This window comes from Idiotropiscis lumnitzeri, chromosome 2, assembly GCF_059441095.1.
Source record: "Idiotropiscis lumnitzeri isolate Australia: NSW breed Sydney's pygmy pipehorse chromosome 2, RoL_Ilum_1.0, whole genome shotgun sequence".
Taxonomy (NCBI): domain Eukaryota; kingdom Metazoa; phylum Chordata; class Actinopteri; order Syngnathiformes; family Syngnathidae; genus Idiotropiscis; species Idiotropiscis lumnitzeri.
In genome coordinates, this window is record NC_142392.1 from 2,865,701 (window position 1) to 2,884,398 (window position 18,698).

At 47.5% G+C, this 18,698-nt stretch overlaps 2 protein-coding genes across 2 annotated transcripts; one reads left to right on the forward strand and one right to left on the reverse strand.

Moving 5' to 3' along the window:
• Positions 1 to 650: 650 nt before the first annotated feature.
• On the reverse strand, positions 651 to 15,271 carry ntn4 (netrin 4). The gene is made up of 10 exons (XM_088283097.1): positions 14,843 to 15,271; positions 12,381 to 12,931; positions 8,965 to 9,255; positions 5,547 to 5,673; positions 4,904 to 5,089; positions 2,687 to 2,900; positions 2,493 to 2,581; positions 2,155 to 2,223; positions 1,711 to 1,878; positions 651 to 1,293 (listed from the first exon to the last, which is right to left on the reverse strand). The coding sequence occupies exons 1-10, from the start codon at positions 14,895 to 14,897 to the stop codon at positions 1,154 to 1,156; spliced, it is 1,890 nt and encodes a 629-aa protein (XP_088139223.1). The 5' UTR covers positions 14,898 to 15,271; the 3' UTR covers positions 651 to 1,153.
• A 1,744-nt stretch (positions 15,272 to 17,015) lies between these two features.
• Positions 17,016 to 17,917, forward strand: LOC148341251 (small nuclear ribonucleoprotein F). The gene is made up of 4 exons (XM_088283110.1): positions 17,016 to 17,163; positions 17,354 to 17,479; positions 17,546 to 17,610; positions 17,692 to 17,917. Exons 1-4 carry the CDS (start codon positions 17,161 to 17,163, stop codon positions 17,756 to 17,758), a joined length of 261 nt encoding a protein of 86 aa, XP_088139236.1. The 5' UTR covers positions 17,016 to 17,160; the 3' UTR covers positions 17,759 to 17,917.
• Positions 17,918 to 18,698: the final 781 nt, after the last annotated feature.

Here is an 18,698-nt window from a genome sequence, read left to right on the forward strand (position 1 = left end):
GACTGGAGAAAAACTCTCGGGCGATAAGGATATTTTTGACAAAGCCGTGTGAAGAATTTCAAGGTTTGCACGGCGACCGCTGGAAAACAAGATTAGTAAGCGGTTACATTAAAACAACACACAAGACAAAAGCGGGAGAAAATTTTTTTTAAGTTAACCTTCTGGATTTTAAAGCAAGCTAGCAAAGTAAGATTCACTTTTTCCGTAGCCGTGAGCATGTGAACAACTTTAACCGAGTTGCTTCACTTTTTTTTAGGTAAATATCGTTAAATAGTTTTCATTTTTTTAGCTATTATATTTTAAAATAGCCTCGCTTTGCTTCCGTCTCTGATAAATTTTTTTTTTGTAAATATTCAGGGGGAAAAAAATACATGAGAAAAAGTCATGGTGCGTTGATAATTGTATTATCATTGCATTGCAAAAAAAAAAAAAAAAAACGCCCTCGAGGATGGCAAACAGCGCGCGTGTTGCGGTGATATGATGCTACAAAAAACGTACAAGCAAAAACTATCATAAAGCTGAAACATTGCTGTCACATGACAATAATAATATTTAAATCGATATACAAATAACACTGTACAAAGAGCACACGGTAGGAAGGAAGGAAGGGGTTGAGTGGTAATAGAAATGAAGACAAAAAAAAAAAAAGAGTTGGACTGGGTCTGTGCTCGTGCTTAAACCTCCTCATTTGATTCTTCTCACACAAGTGCGTGCACATGCGCGCAAACACACACGCAAAACACACACGTGCACACACCCAGGCTAATACATTCACGTTTGGGGGCAAATGGCCGCCATTTCGCACCTGGACTGGCGAGGACCGAACCACCTGTAGTGGCTCGTATGGCTTGTTCGCTCTCACTGCGCGTGTGTGCGTGTGTGTGTTTTGACACACACACACCCAATCGGGGTGCGTGTGTGCGTGTGTGCCCACTATACACACTCGACTGTGTGTAGGAGCATCTTTGTGCGTCCATGTTCCATTCCAGTCCATCTTGCTGGTTAAAGTGCGTAGAGATTTTTTTTTTCTCCCCCACCGTCGTCAATCCGGGTAACGAGGCCGAAGTGATAATCCGAGTTGAATAATCCAGGCGTGGAGGCCGTCTCAAGGAAAAAGTCTCACCGGTGCGTGCGTGCGTGCGTGCGTGCAGGTCTACCAGTTGCAGTCCTTCTTGAGCAGCGCGAGCACTTTGCGGCCCAAGATGGCCGTCCAGGGCTTGACGAAGCTCTTCATGTTGACCAGCAGGTGGCCCCGTTTCCTGTCGGCGTGGCCCGCCACCAGGTACTCCACACCTGACCAACGTCACAAATAGAGAAAAAGAAAATATTCCTACTTACATGCGTATGTAGCTCGAGCAAAGTTAGTAAGCTCCTTTTTTTTTTCTTGTAAACGATTAAAAGTTGTGCTTTTCATTGTGTGAAGCACGTTGAGTTAGCACATTTCATACACAATCTCAATAAAGCTGCCTCGCTTTGAAACAAACCGTAACTTGAAACGACTTCAAATGTTCAGCCTTGTTTTATAATTCTGTATTTATTATGATAAAGTGCCGCGAGAAATCAACAAGTCCTATTTAATGAACAACTAATCAAAAGTAGGACACGGCCACACTTGGAAAAACAAGCACGATAAGGACGTCTGCTAAGTCAACAACACTTTGCAAATTCTCCGCATCTCACCTCGCAGTGGAGGACGACGTGAAAACTGACCTGGGTTGAGGATGGGGCAGGTGCAGCCCCTCGCCGTCCACGACTCGGGGTAGAGCGTGACGCGGCCCCGCTGGAGCTTTACCTTCTGACTCAGCACCTTTTGGACCTTCACCTCCACCTCGGCATGCGAGCCCTTGTCGTGGGCCGAGAGCACCTTCACCTTCAGGACTGAAACCAACAGGTGCGTTCAGACATTTTTTTAAGACCATCATCGCCAAAATGATTTATACGATCAATATGAATTTTGAGTCGGGGCAATTTTTCATTCTTTAACCGTTTTTTTTTTTTGCATCTGGGGCAAAAGGGCAAGTGCTTGCACACCCCTTAGTGGCTATGTGTGCACGTGCCTGGAAACCGTCACCAAGCTCATCCTGATGTCACGCAAACATTCATGCATAGCGCGCGCGTGTGTGTGTGTGTGTGTGTGTGTGTGAGAGGGCTCACCGTAGGCGTAGTTCATGGTGCAGAACAGTTTGCTGTTGGTCAGGGGTTGCTCTTTACACTCGCACTTCTCTGCGGGGGGGCAAGCAAAGCATCAATTAATATGTGTATGAGTGCGGCGTCCTAAGAATGCAATCCTGGTGTGTGTGCGTGCGTGTCCACTGAGGAATGTGCCTATGAAAGCTACCGGTGGGGTCCACGACGTTAGTGCGGGGGGTCTGAGTCATGGGACACACACACACACACACACGAATCATTGTTCTGTGTCCGATTTTCATAACCGGACAGTCGACGCTTGGCCACTGGACGGTGGAAAAAGGGGGAATGACTCACACACACACCTGAGTAGTGGAGGGCAGAGAAGAGCTCATCCACTCTGAAGATCCTGACAGGCTCGCTGGAGTTTCCCTCCAAATTGTACAAGTCCGACCTGCAGCGCGACGCCAAGTGCATTTCAATCATTCAGATTTTTTACTTTTAATTCTTAAAAAACCGCCGCCGCTTCTCCTCTTTCCTCTCTTAGTGTGCAACTCACCCAAGCACGCAGTCGCCCGTGAAGGGGTCGCAGTCTCCGGCGCAGTCGCACGGCCGGCAGCCGTACTCGTGGAAGCCCCAATATCCCACCATGCACCTGTCGCAGTGGGCGCCGCCCACGCCGGGTTTACAGATGCAGTCGCCATTGGTCGGGTCGCACAGCGCGTCGCTGGCGGCGTGCACGGCCATGGAGCCCAACGGGTGACAGTTGCATGCTGGAAGCAGCCAGGAGGTGAGTTCAACTTCAACGTTTGCCTGACAGCTTCAGGAGAGTTAAGTTGATTTTTTTTTTCTCAGTCTTTGCTGTCAACATTAGCCATGTACCGTCAGTGTTTGAGAAATCCTTTGATCAAAGTTAGCCATATAGCATGTTTCAAAATTAGCCACATATTTACCTTTTTATTGGTCCACATAACCAAAGTTAGACATGTGAGACACTGAGTATAGCCACCGAAGTAGCTTATTTTTTCAGTACTTAGCATCACAATTACATTTTCCAACCTACATGAGCAACGTTAGCCATGTCGCGTCGACAACCCCGTCATCATATTTTGAGATAAGTGAACCTTGTAGCTTCCTTTCCCTCGGTTTATACGAGCATCCTTAGCCGGGTAGCTTCCGTTTTTCAGCAATCTTGAGCAAAGTTAGCCAGCTAGCTTAGATCTGCCAACTTACTTGGAATATATTTGTGTTTTGAAATGATATTTGTTTTTATGTCTAATAACCTTTGCGGTCAAATCCCGACGAAGACAGACACACACACACACACATCATTAAGACCGAGCGTGAGAAGATAAACTTACACCCGGGGCAGACAATAGCAATAAAAACATAAAGATATCACGTTTGGCGCCTTTACGAGCGCATTTATGTGCATTTTTACGTGCTTATCTAACGCGTTAATGTTCGACAAAGATTACGGTCAGCTCCATGTGATGCTGGAGCGTGCACGTTAATGTGTTTGAATATCACACTTATGACAGTTCAACCAGCCGAGTACAAATACTTGGTTACTGTCCTCAAGTAGCGCACCCCCCCCCCCCCCCCCCGGCTGCTGTTTTGCTGTGTACCAGCTTGTGTGGCGCATGACAAGACTGTTTTCTTTTCGCCGCCCCCCAGCCGGCTCTGGTATGATCAAAATGTTCCTCGCCGAGGAGGGAAATTCCTCCATTGTCGAGGATTTCACAACCTTGATCTTTTTGATCCTCAGTCACACGCAGCCCCCCCCCTCGAGACATTTCATTTGGAACACCTTTCACTTATCTTTTTTTTTTAAGCTTTGTTAGATATTTAAAAAGGTTTTATAAAAGTACAATGAAACCGCCATTAATACCTTGAAGTAACGTGATAAAATATGATTGGATGGCCCTATAAAGCGTTTCGGTTACCATGGTTACAATTTAAAACAGCATGAAATTGATTGTGGGTAAACATGGCGTGTTTTGGGATGGTCTGGTGGATTTTGATACACACGCACACACCGCAGCATACCTGCAGGGCTGAGCTCACAACGGGGGTCGCATCTGACAGATAATCGCTGGCGAGAATGTAGCCAGCGTTGCGTGTTTACAGATGACTATCTGGTGTTTACTCAAGCCTCGTCTCATCGGCGGAGGACCGGCAGCACGCCGCTCGGCCCGAACGCACACAAACGTGTTGGAGACGAGCCTACAATGATTACCCCGCCGTCGGAAAGCACAAAACAAGCCGAGACGGACAAGCGCGCTTGCCGGTGACTCACGGCCAAGGTATGCCACCTTCTGATGATTAACTCTGGCGCAAACCTTGGACGCGGCGTGGGCCGCCTGACGTGTCGCAAACGCGCGCGCGGAGCCAGGTGCCCATCTGGAATCAGCGTTATCCAGCAGCACGTCCCGGCTTGCACTCCTTCTCATTCCTGGCGGGAACGAGGACGAACGCGCTGGCAGCGTGCGGCGACTGATATGATGAAAGTGTTAAATTTGGGATTGTTAACTGGCGGGTCGGGACTGCAAAGTCACATTTTGGGTGGATCGGATGCCGGTCGCAAACGTTGACAACGGTATTGTCATCCGACCCATTTGAGATGACGAAGTTAGGCTCATTCTTGTTTAAATAGTTCAGCGACTCATATAAAAATGCCAGAGCCCGTCTCACAAGGAGATGACATCATCCCTCTACTCTAATCCCCTTTTAATCAAAGTGCGTGTGCTTTTCCACACGTGTGTGTGTGTCTTACGCTTGCAAGAGTCGGGGGCCGTGTGCGGCCGCCGGGGATCCCGGTAGAAGCCGACCTTGCAGTTCTCACACTGGCGCCCCTGCGTGTGGTGCAGGCAGTCGCACACGCCGCCGCTGCGCTGGCCCGACTCTCGCCACGCCGACCAATCAAAATGGCAGCTGTGAGCGTGTCCGTTACACTTGCACTCTAAAAGGGAGGGAGAAGCGAGGCAGAGAGAGAAAAGATGAGTGGGTGGGACGCACGCGAGGAAGCAGGCATAACAAGAATCAAAATGAAAACCTGGTTTCTATAGCGACAGTAACTATTTACATTAGCTGGCTAATTAACAGGCAGCTTGTACCTTACCAATATGGCCGCCCAACACACACATTTGAAGCAGTTTAATGCCAGCACGGGCAAAATTTTGCAAGTGAGACCCATCAGGCACATAATTAGATCCGCCTGAACGATATCCAAAATGAAATGCGTGTAAAAATATCTTTATATCGAAAAAGATTCTAGAAATGTGCGTGTTTGTCAGCCATATTGGAGCAGTAAAAGGCAGGTTAGCATGCGTTGACATGTAATACTGCAAATTCGTGAGTTGGGCGGCCATATTGGTAAGGTACGAGCATGCAATTCAGGATTAGTTGCGTCCACTCACTGCGACACTCGTGCGGCGCCCCCGTCAGGCCGTCTGCGGGCTGCCACGGTCGGTCGTTGTAGAGCGCGGCGCAGCGCTCGCAGTGGTCGCCGGCCGTGTTGTGCCGGCACACACACTTCCCATGGACCTGCCACACATATCGGACGAGGGAGGGCTTCATTAGCGACAGATTTGAGGGGACCAACAAAGATGTCAGTGTGATGGCGAGGCCCGTTTTTCCCCACGTGAGACGCGACAGCTCCCACCCTGAGTCTTCCTCGCTAAGCCGCTCTTCTTCTTCTTCACCTCTGACAACTTTTGACCTTTCCGGAATATGCTCCCACTCCATCGCTTTCTCTCGCCTATTCCCTCCACTGAAATTAGTGAATGGAGATTGATTGTTTGGCTTCATCGCTGGAAACAATAAAAGGGGGGCTCGCGTCTGAAAGGCCTGCGTGTGTGTGTGTGTGTGTGTGCATGAGAAGAGTGCAAGTATGCAGCACCGAGAGCACAATAACAATCTCCTTGTCATTCCTGAGAGCTGGAATGCCATGTATGCTGGATAATGATTGAATGGGGGGGGGTCGGAGGGGGGCAAGGCATCTGAGGAAGCTCTTTATTTGTTTGCGTTACACCGTGCTACTGCTATGTGGGACACACACAGTTATACAACATGGTACATGCCAACAAAAAGTACGTTTGCTCAACTCTAACATGGTTTCCCACGGTGTGTGTGTGTGTGAGACGTGTCGCTAACTTGAGAAACACGTGACGGGCCCAACGTGTCCTCTAGCTGAACTGACCTCGGATCAGCCCGCCACGTACACCCACACACACAGACACACACACTGGGAAAGGATTATTGCATGAAATGTATGCCTCTTGAATGCGTGTTATTGACAAGCTGGCCGTGGAAAGTGAAAATTAAACTCCTGTAAATTTGGCTCACGACAGGGAAGATTGGTGTGAACAACTCCGCTACATTTGAAAAATTACTTAAAACGTTTTTTTTTTTAATGAGGCCTCAAAATTGAAAAAAAATCCCGCTGTCATGTTTCACATCGTGCTCACTCGTCGAATAACTTCCTCACCACCGAGATGGTGACAATGAGGTACTCTAATACGAAGCGCTGATCCACATGCTGGCTGACAAACTGGATGTGAATTTTATTTTTTATTTTTTTAATAATAATGATAATCTCCTGATGCTTTTCTTACTGTAATATGCGTGCACTTATGGCCGACAACGAGGCGCTCGAAAGTTTTTATAACATGTGGGAGGGTCGAGTTGTGCGAAACAGCGTCGCTTAGACATGCCTCCACAAAAAAAAAAAATCAACTGAGTACTACACAGTTCTAAGTCTTTGCGAACACGTATTATGAAGTTCCAAGCGAACCTCTCAATTCAGTTTACAGGGTCAAGGTTACATTATTCATTGGAGTGGATTAGGCACCCAAAAATGAGCAGATCAGCATTTTGAAGAGCGAGAGGAAGCAAGCAGCAGCAAGATTGTTCAAGTGGACCAATTAGTCTGGCCACGGTGTGTGTGTTTCTCCGTGTGTGTGTGTGTGTGTTCTAGTGGCTGTCCAGGGACGTCATTATGACCTTATGTATGAGTGTTAGCTTTGTGGCTAACTAACAGACAGTGTAATCACTCCGAACAGGAGTTCCCTTCATCCAAACACACACACTGTCTGGATTGTAATGACTCCACTTACGCACACACACTTGGACAACCCAAAACACATTCTGTCTACCCCTGTTGCGCAGCGCACTTTTTGTTAGGTTACTTGCGTCTTTTTTTAAAAAAGCATTTTAAAACCGCCCCCCCCACACACAGGATATTACATTGTGTTACATTCATTTCCTGCGACTTAGCCCGGTCAGAGCCATGAACGATACCGGCTTAGCACTTAAGCTAACCCTCTGTCTTCAAACTTACTGTGGAACCTCTACAGCACGGGTGTCAAACTCAAGGCCCGTGGGCTAGATGAGGCCCTCGGCATCTTAAATGGAAGCCCAAGCGCAACTCCACGCTGCATGATTTCACTGTTACTCATTTATGCTTTCATCTAAAAGGAGTTTGACCCCCCCCCCCCCATTCCAAGTTTTAACCCTCCTCTTCCCCCCAACGACATAGCGACGACCACACAATCCTTCTCGGCGTGACGCGCGCCCTCATAAGCCGTCTTGTTTGGCTTCAGCGCCAGCGCGAGCGACACAAAGCCGACCAGCGCCGCTTATGTAACCGTGTGTGTCCAAAAAGCTGTCCAGGTGCCGCTCGCTCTCTCCCTCGCTCGCTCGCCCCGGAGACACTTAAGAAAGGATTTACTGTTCAAACCTGCGCCGCTACACAAATATTTGCTGGCAATATTGCACACAAAGACCGGCGTCGGAATCTCGCCTTTCAATATGGCAACAGCCGAACAATAAAAGACAAAATGATTGGTGTTATTGTTTTTGGTTTGACATGCCCGGCAGAGCGCCAGAGGATTGTCAGCCACTCGCAAAAAGGAAATCAAGTCAGCGACCAAATTCACCACAGCACTCTTGCTCACTTTCTTGTAGGAGCAACTACTTGGCATTTAGAAGCAACTCAGTATGGGATCACTTTTTGGCACCTTCTACTGGGCTACCAAAATAACTAATCTATACTGTCACACTTTTTGGCACGCTCCTGTTGGAGTAAGATCCACTTTCAAGGGTACATTTCTGTCTCCATTCTGATCCCGTACGTGGCCCTCGATAGCTTTCTCGTACATATTTGGCCTTGTTGTCATTGAGATGCCGTTCACATGAGATACCAAAAAAGGGAAACTGCACATTTCTAGCCATTAAATTTCACTGGCTTCCTCCTCCAGTCAACGCCGCACCCCTCCAATACACTTGGTACTTTTTGTTTTTTTCAGTACTTCTGCCAACTGTAAAAGCAAACAAATGGCAAAACAAACACGAGCGGCTTGGCACGATGTAAAAGTCTCGAGTGAAAAGAGGAAACAGATCAACGTGTTTGTTTCCTCGCCGCTGATTGCAAAAGAGGAGATGGATTTGTGTCATGCGTTCACACCTTCATCATTACGCGTGACAACCATCTTAGCCAGCAGGAAATGCGGCCATTAGCGGCGTAGGCGGGGCCGAGAGATGAAAGCAAGCACGAAAGGTGACTGCCACCATTATTATTATTATCGAGACGAGTGGCAACACAAAGCGAGACGGCGAGCGGCTGCACGAATCATTAAGGACGCTAATGGCGTGTTTGGATTTCGGTTTCCTGGACAAACATGGCCGCCGCCGTGTGTCCGTTTGACAGTAACGAGGAAAACAAAAAAGATTACGAGCACAACTCGACAGCAAGCAAAGCAAAGACTTTTGCCTCGTCCTGCGGTTCCTCTGACTACCTATCAGTGGCAGTAAAGAGCAAGCAAATTGTTGGCTTACCACGTGGTTGGTACGGTCCCGGATGGGTTGGTACCCTGGCGCCGGGACGCACTGCTCGGCATGCCCGTTGCAGAAGCAGCTGCCCTTTACGATCAGGTCATAGATGGCGAAGTGGCGCGTGGGCGGAGTCTCGCCCGGCGCAGCAGCGGCGGCGGCGGCGTCTTTGGCCTGGCACGGGCACGGCTGGCGCTTAAGCAGCCGGATGCGGACGTTGGTAACACGCAACTGCTGCTGGCCTTCCAGCCCGAACGGGTCCAGAGACTCCCACTTGGGGAGAGTGCGGTAGATCACCTGGGGGGGGGAGTTCAACATGAAATGCAGTTTAGGTACCAAAATGATCAGATCTGTACTTCAACGCGATGGGGTACCAAAATGAGACGTGTACAACATCACTTTTTGGCACTGCAAGGGGTCTCATTTGATTTTTGGGGCGCTGTAAACGTTGCATCCCGACGTCATGACAACGAGACCACGAGGGTGCTGGACATCCTTTAAAATGGAAGATCCCCTTTATGCGTTCCCATCGCCATGGCGATGGCTGCCGCTGGTAACCAACGCCCCACGAAAAGTGCGTGTTTGCAGTGTGTCTCTTCATCAAAGTGTGTGTGTCTCTTGACATTGTTTTTAGTGCGTGTGTGTGTGTGTGTGTGTGTGTGTGTGTGTGTGAGCCTTTCCCTGATTGGTCGACATGGCGGGCACCAAAGGTGTGATGGGAGGAGAGCTATTAATTTCCTGCTTGTTGCAAAAGGTGGCGGGGTCGCGGTCTTGTGGTGCGCGATTAAGGGAACGCCACAAATGAGGGGGTGCATGTGGTGGTGGGGGGGGTGAGGCGGGGGGCAGTGTTTGGGGTGTTTGGGGGTCGGTCTGCGGGAGAGCACGGAGAGCCCAGCCAGACAAAGACGGGGGACAGAGACACGGACGCACATAACTCAGGGCGCCACAAAAGAAGCGAGACAACGCGGCCATTCCACGGCAACACACGCACACACACGCACAAAACAACACAATTGCATAAGATGTCTTGTTCGGGGTTTTACTACTACTCATGAATGCAGTTCATGTTTTCGATGGGTACCAAATTAACACTTGTATCACTTTTTGGCACACCTTTTGTAGTAAGGCACCAAAACAACTAATTGATCGAGTGCCACTTTTTGGCAGCTTACTGTTGAGCATTTTGAAGGTTATTCAAACAACAGATGTGGACTCTGCCCCCCCCCCTCTTCCCCCATTTGTTGGGCCAGCAACCATTGGCACCTTTCGTCTGGGCAGAACCACTATTTGGCAACCTGCTGTTGAACAACCATTACCAAAACAACACAATTGTATTGTGGCACTTTTTGGCAGCCAACCAACAATTCTGAAGGGTACCCAAACAACAGATGTGAACGTTGCCATGTTTCAAGTGCTCCCAACCATGCCGGAGGATACTGAAACAATTCATTTGTACAGTACCACTTTTTGGCACCACTGTAACTATTCTGAGGTGACTGAAACGACCAATTTGGACTCTGCCACTTTTCGCACCCTTCCGTTGTCCATTTGTTTAAATTACAGCCGTGCGTGTGTACGTCTAACCTAAATAGAACCTTTGCACCGTGTTAGCATATTAATGATTAGCACTCAGGGTGAGAAAGGTTCCAAACGTTTGGGTGAACGGGATCCATATTTGACTTTTTTAAATTTTTTTATGAGGCCTGAGGAAGTGAGCAAGCGAGCGAGCAGGTTCACTGTGGGCCACTTGTAATCTTCCTTGCCCGAGTTCCGGCCTGCAAAAAAAAAGAAAGCAAGTAAGTCTGGCTTTGAGGCGTCTAATTCCATCAAAGCACACTGGACTGTAACCTGGTAAACAGGCACAATGGGCATTGATGGAGAGGGGGGGGGGGTGAGGGGGGTGTCTGGCTCATAACATCCATCAGGGCAACAGCGGCACTTCCTTCCAAGCAGACATCTCGCTGACTTAAGTGTTTATATGGAAGTATGCGTCGGCCTTACGCTCGGGAGGTGAGCGTTTTCGCAACACTTGCATTCTTCCAAGCTCCGACTGTAAATAATAAATGCACAGCGACCGCAGATGAAAACCTCGCAGCCTGCTATGAACTCATCACGCCTCGCCATCCATCACAGCTCGCGTCGTTATCAGATCGCCGAAAGGCTCAGACGTTCGCATGCGAGCTGACACGCTCCGCCACAGGCCGTCTCGCTCATCGTATCACATTTCAATAACGCAAAGCGTATTGATAACGGCCGGCGTGACAAAGCTATTGTCGCTATTGTCTCTGCAATTCAATATGTCCAAAATCAAATGACGCCAACTGTCAGTGGTGGTTTGCGGTTATTTTGGCACCTTTCAAAATGCTCGCTAACAAAGCGGAAGGGTGCTAAGAAGTGCTACGTCACTGGTTTCAATAACTTGCGTCATAATGGTAACAGCCTGTCAGATTAAATCGGGGGCTTTAAAAATATGGATGAAAATTTTCATTTGAAATCATCAAATATCATTTGCAAGGGTGCAAACATTTATTTTGGCAGCCTTTGAAATGCGAGCTAATAAAGCTGGAGGGTGCCCAGCGCTGGTATGATATCGCGTTCAATAAATCATGACATGTTGACAACAGGCCTGTAAGACTGAAATGGGGGCAAAGTTAATACAATAATACTTAGTCTATGAATGCCAAATTCTTATCTTACTGTACCGCATCCAAGTCAAACTGCAGAGGAGCAAAAAAGCTGTTCTCAGTTTTTTGTTTTTTTTACTTCAATAGCAACAGAGCAGGAGGGTGCCTAAAGGCCAAACGAGAGTGGTTTCCATAACTCACAGCGTGTTGATAACACGCCCGGCAGACTTAATGGGGTGCACCGATAAAAATGCTTTTATTTCCTATGGACGGAAGTCAAGATTAAAGAAGAATAAACAGGGATGGCTACACGTTACAAACGCACACACGCTGTTTACATAAAACATCAATGGCGCGCACGGAGCTCTCATGCTGCGTTTAAAGAACGCCTCTTGAACACTCACTCATGCGCACGACCAACACACACACACACACACACACGCGTGGCATGTCGCCCGAGCATCTGCATAAATTTGTTCCGGTTGGTCGGGCAATCATCAATTATTTATTATTTTAGCTCATGCCGGCGATGATGTCATCACAATTTGACCCTAATGTGAGTTGCTGAGGGAATTTGGTACCCTCAAAATGGTTGGCAACAAAGAAGATGGATGTTTCTTTTCTGGGGGGGGGGGGGGATTACCCCTCCTACAAGGTGCCAAAATTCCACATCTGTATTGGTGCTGCCATTTGACACCCTCATGTTGGTGTATACGTCTTTGCTGGATCTGTTAAGTTAGCATGGCGCCCTGATATTAGCACGTTAGCGTTGGCCGCGCGTGACGTTTTGTGCCTCACCTCCCCTCGGGTGCACGGGTACGCCCCGGAGTACTTGGACGTGCAGGTGGCTCCGTCCCGACCCGATCTGGCCGCCTTGCCCTCCGGGATCCCGAAGGTGGCGCTGCAGTTGCGTGCGTAGTACTGCAGCATGTGCCAGGTGCGCCCAAAGTCCTGCGAGCGCTCCAGCGTCATGGCGGCGGGCCGCGGCGAGCGGAAGACGACGATGAGGTGCGTGAAGTAGAACTCGGCCTCCAGGTCCAGCTGCACCGTCTCAGAGTCGGCGCCCTCCGCCGACTGCCACCAGGTATCGGGGTGGCGGAAGGACGAGTCGGACATGGCGCCCGCCAAGTGGGACAGGTGTGGTAGGGCGGCGTTGCACTTGCCGCATTTGGCGGCGCCGCACGCCAGGCCCGGCTCGGTGTAGGCGCAGTATGGCTCGGTGCCGTTGTTGCCGCACACGCTCTGGGTCAGGACGCGGCGGCCCAGCGCCAAGTTGCCCATGCGAGGATTGCAGGCACGGCTCTCGCATCGCGGGGCCACGCCCGAGCGAGACGTCTCCGGTGGGGCGCCTGGGGAACAAAAAAAAAGCAAACCCACAATGAACAAAATGAAGTTTGATGAAAATGATGAACACTTTCCTCATCATTTTTGAGTCAATCTGTCTGTTCGCTAGCGATAAACCTTTTAAATGAACTTAAAAATAGGGGATGAAGGAAGCAAGGAAACGAAGGGAGGAAGTAAAGATGTTAGAAAAGTAGAAAGGATGGAAGGAAGGATGGGTTAAGGACATGAGAAATAAAGTAAGGAAGTACGAAAGAGGCGACACTAGGATGGAGTGGAGAAGAAAAAAACAAAAGAACGAAGACTATGAGGAAGGAAGGAAGAAAGTGAGGGTGCAATTAAGAAAGGAAGGAGGGAAGAGAGGAGTGGAGGGAACAAAGAAAGAATTAAGGAAGGAGTGAGGACGGAAAGGAAGGAGGGCGTAATGGAGGAAGGATGGAGAAAGCAAGGAAGAGTGGGAAGAAAAGGAGGGAGGCAGGAAGGAAGGAAAGAAAGATGAAGTTAGGACTCTAGGATGGGAATGAAGGACATAAAAAGGAAGAAGTTAAAAGAAAACAAAAGAAAATCCACAACTAGACTTGAAAAACATCAACTTGAACCTTCGTTTAATCAAACCGTACATTTAAATCCATCTTTTGACTTGCCAAGATGAAATGATCACATGGCTTTTTTTTTTGTAAACACTTTCATGGCGGGAGTGTCCAAGCCGAGTGCGGCGGCCTGCCGGCTGCTGAGTACGCGCGAGTCAAGAAGGAGGCTGAGCTGGATCGGAAGCGTTACGCAAACGGGATAATGGCGCCATTGTGCACCTGCCGGCCTCCCGCCGTGACACAGATCAAGTTTGGCAACTGGACCGGGGCCGAGCGGCGTTCGGACGCCTTCCAGACGCTCCGCCAACGAGCCCTCTGGGCCGCCGCTCCCATTTATTGCCTTCAATCCCCGCGCCGTTCCCCCTTTTGTGCGTCAGACGCTCAACACGTTGGAAATGAGCCTCGGCCGGCCGGGGAGCTGTCGTGTCAAGGGCCATGTTTTGTGTTAAACAGGAGCTGCTGGCGAATTATGTAACCGTCTGCAGGTGGGGAGAGGTCACCCGAGGAACACATTGTGCCCATCGCCTCGGGGGGCAAATTAACACTTGTTGCGTATCTTTTTATACACCAGACTCCTATCCAAATCCCAGGAATTTAACAACAATGACGCTGGAACATATTGGCAGTTATTGTGGGCATTCAAGAGATTACGATTGTGAATATGACGTTGGTGATGTTATTGTTATTGCAGAATAAAACTTTAACACTAGATGTAAGTGGGACAGTTTGTTAAATGTGTATAGAAATGTGTGTGGGGTTGGAATATTACAATTGATCAATATTCAGAGGGAGTTCTGCATGCAGCAGGGAGCAAATGAACGTCATCTTTTAAAACCAGACTTCAATCCACATCTCAGGAAAATAACAACAATGAAACACTATCATACTCACTGTTGTTTTACTCATGAAAAAAAATAGGAGGTTGTGAATTTATTGTGAGAGCTAAATATAAGAGAAGCATTTAATAAAAGGAGCCCAATGTGTTAAAGTTTTGTTATAGCTCCTCTTATGATGTGATATTCCAAACGCTCAATATTCAAAGGGAGTGCGTCACGTTTTGACAGCGGATCTCATTTTAAATCCCAGGAAATTAACACGAGTGCAATCTTAACATATTAAGTGTTATCATGTGCGTTAATAAGATTGCAATTAAAAATAGGAGGTCACTGATGTTATTGTCAGAGCAGAATGAAAGTGAAACATTGAATAGAAGAGCGCATTAGAACTGTTTTACAACTCTTCTTGTCCTAAAGAAAATTTCAAAATGACAACTTTTCTGTGGATTTCAGTATGGAAATGACACGTGAGATGTAAAAGAGCCGCACTGACCTGCACCTGACAACTGGGCCACACTCAGCAGCAGCAGCAGCAGCAGCAGCAGCATGTCGGCTCACCTCCAAGGCAATGCGCGAAGGCGCGCACGGAGGGCAGGTGGAGATGTTCTGCAAAAAAAAAAAAAAAAGGAAAAAAAACACGCCGTGGGTTCAAATCCGGTATGGCCTCTGTCTGTCACTCAGCTGAGGCGAAGGTGCACTGCACAGAAGGAGGAGGAGGAGGAAGAGTGTGGCGGGAGGAGGAAGCATGATCCCGTGAGGAAGCGCGCCGAGGAGGAGGAGGAGGAGGAGGAGGATGAAGACGAGTGAAAGTCCAGCTCGTGTGCGGCTGCTCCGGAACCTGCAGCGTCTTTCATTTCCACGCGCAGCGCCTGGTCCTGCAAGTCTGACTGAGGACACACACACACCCTCACACACACACGCACACACCCTCACACACGATTTGAGGAAGCCGGCTCCTCCTCCTCCACTCTTGCACGTCACTTAAAGGAACATCCTCGAATGGGAACGCGCCCGTCACACATCCAGAGCAGAAGAAGCCGCGGAATCAAGATTACTTGCAAATATTATTTGATAGGATGTTTAAAACTAGTTGTTTTACATATTCACGTTTATTTCGCTTTTTTTAACTTTAGTCTAATTCAACTGATATTCCCCGAGGTTAAAGCCTTGTTGAATATAAACATAGTGCTTTGGCACCATCTTGTGTCGTCCTGGTGTTAAGTAGCAATGTTGATGTTAGTTGAGGAGCTTCATTAGTCAAGCTTTGCCGCCATTTCGTGGCATGTACAGGTGATTGGATTTTTTTGTTTACTGTTTGCTAGTATAAATAAATGTGTATTGTATTGTATAAGGAACTGCAAGGGTAATCATAAAAACGTGCCAATCAAAGTTAAGCATTTTTATCTTCATACAGGCATTTTTCCCATTTCGATATCATTAGATTTGCGTCCCTAATGAAGTGTCCAGTGAGAGGGAGCTTTGAGAAAGGGGAAATTGCGCCCTCTTGTGGCTCTCTGTAGCACATGATATTGGAAAGGGTTTCATTCATACCATCTGGGTCCAAGCCCATTTATGTCAAACTCAGCATGCCTTCGGTTTGTGGCTCTGCTGGAAAATTGGACCGCGACCTCCATTTTGCGCATCTGACCCGTGTCGAGTGATGCTATCTTCCCACCTGTTGCGCCTTTGTCACTGGCGTCAATCATCTTTTTTAGGGTGGAGAGGGAGGGGGGCGTGCTTATCTCCAAAGTCGGGTTAATACTTTGCGCAAACACCGCGACAATAGCCGTCAGCACGTCATCGTCATCTCGCCGTAAGTGACATGGCTGCTGATGGATGTGCCGCTTATTAACGAGTCAAAAGGTGATGCAAGAGCAGCAGCATTACAAAGTATGCGCGAACGACTGCGGGGAATTTGTTCTATGAGAGAAACGCACAACTTTCGCGGGCAAAACAAAGATCAGGTTTAAACTTGCCACATGGTTTAGCAACGCTTGGATGCGTAAAACCAAGGTACGCATTCAGACGCCCGGAGAGAAAGAGCTAGTCAGACATGAAGTCCCCACCATCCAGTGTTACTTTGATTGTACTTTTGCAGGACCGAAAGGGACCACTGGAGGGCGCCAAGCGTCGTACACGAGCAAGGCCGTTGGCTTATTTGTTCACCGCAAAATTCTCTGGTGTATCATATGTTATAGTCCGTGCAATGGCGGCTGGCAATACAAATAATGCAGTTTACGGCATTCAAAACAAATGTTCTGTTTGGCCGAAGATATAACTGGAATCCATCGCTCATCATAGTGGCACCTCAAGTTCAGTTTTTACTCGGCGAACTGAATACGATTTAGTTTTTCGTGAGGTGCACTTTTTTGAGGAATTAAAAGCGCGTTTTACAGTCATAAATTCATCTTCAATTTTATTGCTATACAGTTCATAACAAAAAAAATAAAGATTGGAAAATTCTGAATCAAATGAAACAATAAACATACAATTAATGTAATTAAATAATTCAGTTTTCTATTCAATAATTCAGTTTTAAATTCAAATATTCACATTCAAATCAACAATATTCAGATTCAGTTTCTAGTGGCACAAATAGACCATATTTTATAATCATCTTTTCAGTGGAGAGGAATTTGCTGTAATGTGACACTCCCGCCATTTGGTGTCAGTATGAAAAAAACTATCATGGCACGCGGAGGTCAATAATTTGTACTTCCGGTAGGGCATGCAGAGCGTGTCTACGCTTTTGTGACGACAAGCTAGCCACGAAACTCAAAACTAGCACGTTACATCCCCGCAACAAATCGAATGGTGAGCCTGATCTATTTGGTTCGGTCCGCTTGTTTAAGTTTCTACATCTACGTTGTTTTTTCCCGGCGTTTTTTTTCGTCGGTTAGCAATTAGCCGCGTTAACTCCTTTGCCGTGTAGTCCAATAGAATGAATGAAGCGCCTCGCATGCACTAAACAACAAGTGTCCTTTTGTTGTTGTCTTTTTTCCAGAGTTTACCACTAAATCCCAAGCCCTTCCTGAACGGGCTGACAGGCAAGCCGGTGATGGTGAAGCTCAAGTGGGGCATGGAGTACAAAGGCTACCTGGTCTCCGTGGACGGCTACATGAACATGCAGGTGAGCGCGATAAAATGTGAAAAGTTTTGCCTGGTCGTGAGCGTTGCGTGACATGTTTGTGGGCAGCTGGCGAACACGGAAGAATACGTGGACGGAGCGCTTGCGGGTCATCTCGGGGAAGTCCTCATCAGGTATCCCCCATTTGAATCACATGAACCAGTAACCATGCGGAAGACGTGCTCGTGCAAGTGGTTAAAACTGTTCTTCTCCAGGTGCAACAATGTTCTGTACATCCGAGGTGTGGAGGAAGAGGAGGAAGACGGAGAAATGAGAGAGTGATGACAACAAGGACGGCGTGCGTGTGATTTTTAGTCAAAGTGTACTTGTGTTTTCACCATGTGAAACTGAATGAATGCTTGATTTCTTTTTTTTTTGTACCGTTGGAGAACAACTGTTCTGTTGCTGTGAGACAATAAAAACAATATAGTTCTTATTAAATTGGACACCTCTGCTTATTGACAACTGTATTAAATCCAGGTTTTGATTATTATTGAGAAGATAAACAAAGGTCTCGTATAAAGACGATCGATCCGTCTCTGGGTGTGTGAAGGCAGTTCAACAGGACAAGATTAAATTCAACCAGAAGAAAAAAAATACAAGTATATATCTAAAAAAGTGCAGATGAGCAAAATATATACATTCATATTGTATTAAGTAGAATGACTGCATTTGATTACTGTTCTTGCACTTTATAAGACCACAAATATTCATTGCACTTCATTAGACTTAAATTTAATGTGGAGTACATATAAATTCAGTTACGAAAGTAAAAACAAAATTGAGAATGCACTTGATTAAATTGCACTTTAACAACTTAACGAGACGAAACAGTGTTGCCCGTCGTTACCGTAGTTGTAGTTATTTCAACTGCCACGGGAGGGCGATATTCCAATACAATTCGTGTTTGAGACGTTATAAGTCTTTTTTATTTCAATGACGAAATCTTTGGTCGTGTTCATCACCTCGGGTAGAAGGGTTTGGCGTGCGGGTGGAACTGGTGGGGGGCCATTTGGGGGTAGTAATGCTGGGACTGGGTGGTGAAAAAACAGGTGAACGAGGATGAGGTAGATCTTCCAATGTTGGCAATGTCCTCTTCCTGTCTGCACTCCTCTTTGATCCTCTCCTTTTGCGTCTTCTCCGACCCCCTTTATGTCCAGCTGACACAATACCACAAACAAGTCCAACAGTTCACGCAAAAGCGTTCGTCAAGCGGAGGCAC

What these genes read in the sequence shown, in the direction of transcription:
- ntn4 (XM_088283097.1), bottom strand. Translation starts at nt 14,897, where the DNA reads ATGCTGCTGCTGCTGCTGCTGCTGCTGCTGAGTGTGGCCCAGTTGTCA. An exon ending in GGCCCCCGACTCTTGCAAGC is followed by an intron (nt 2,901 to 4,903) that starts GTAAGACACACA and finishes GGCTGCTTCCAG; the next exon opens with CATGCAACTGTCACCCGTTG. An exon ending in CTCTGCCCTCCACTACTCAG is followed by an intron (nt 2,224 to 2,492) that starts GTGTGTGTGTGA and finishes GCCCCCCCGCAG; the next exon opens with AGAAGTGCGAGTGTAAAGAG.
- LOC148341251 (XM_088283110.1), top strand. An exon ending in ACGGCTACATGAACATGCAG is followed by an intron (nt 17,480 to 17,545) that starts GTGAGCGCGATA and finishes GTTTGTGGGCAG; the next exon opens with CTGGCGAACACGGAAGAATA. An exon ending in CTCGGGGAAGTCCTCATCAG is followed by an intron (nt 17,611 to 17,691) that starts GTATCCCCCATT and finishes GTTCTTCTCCAG; the next exon opens with GTGCAACAATGTTCTGTACA.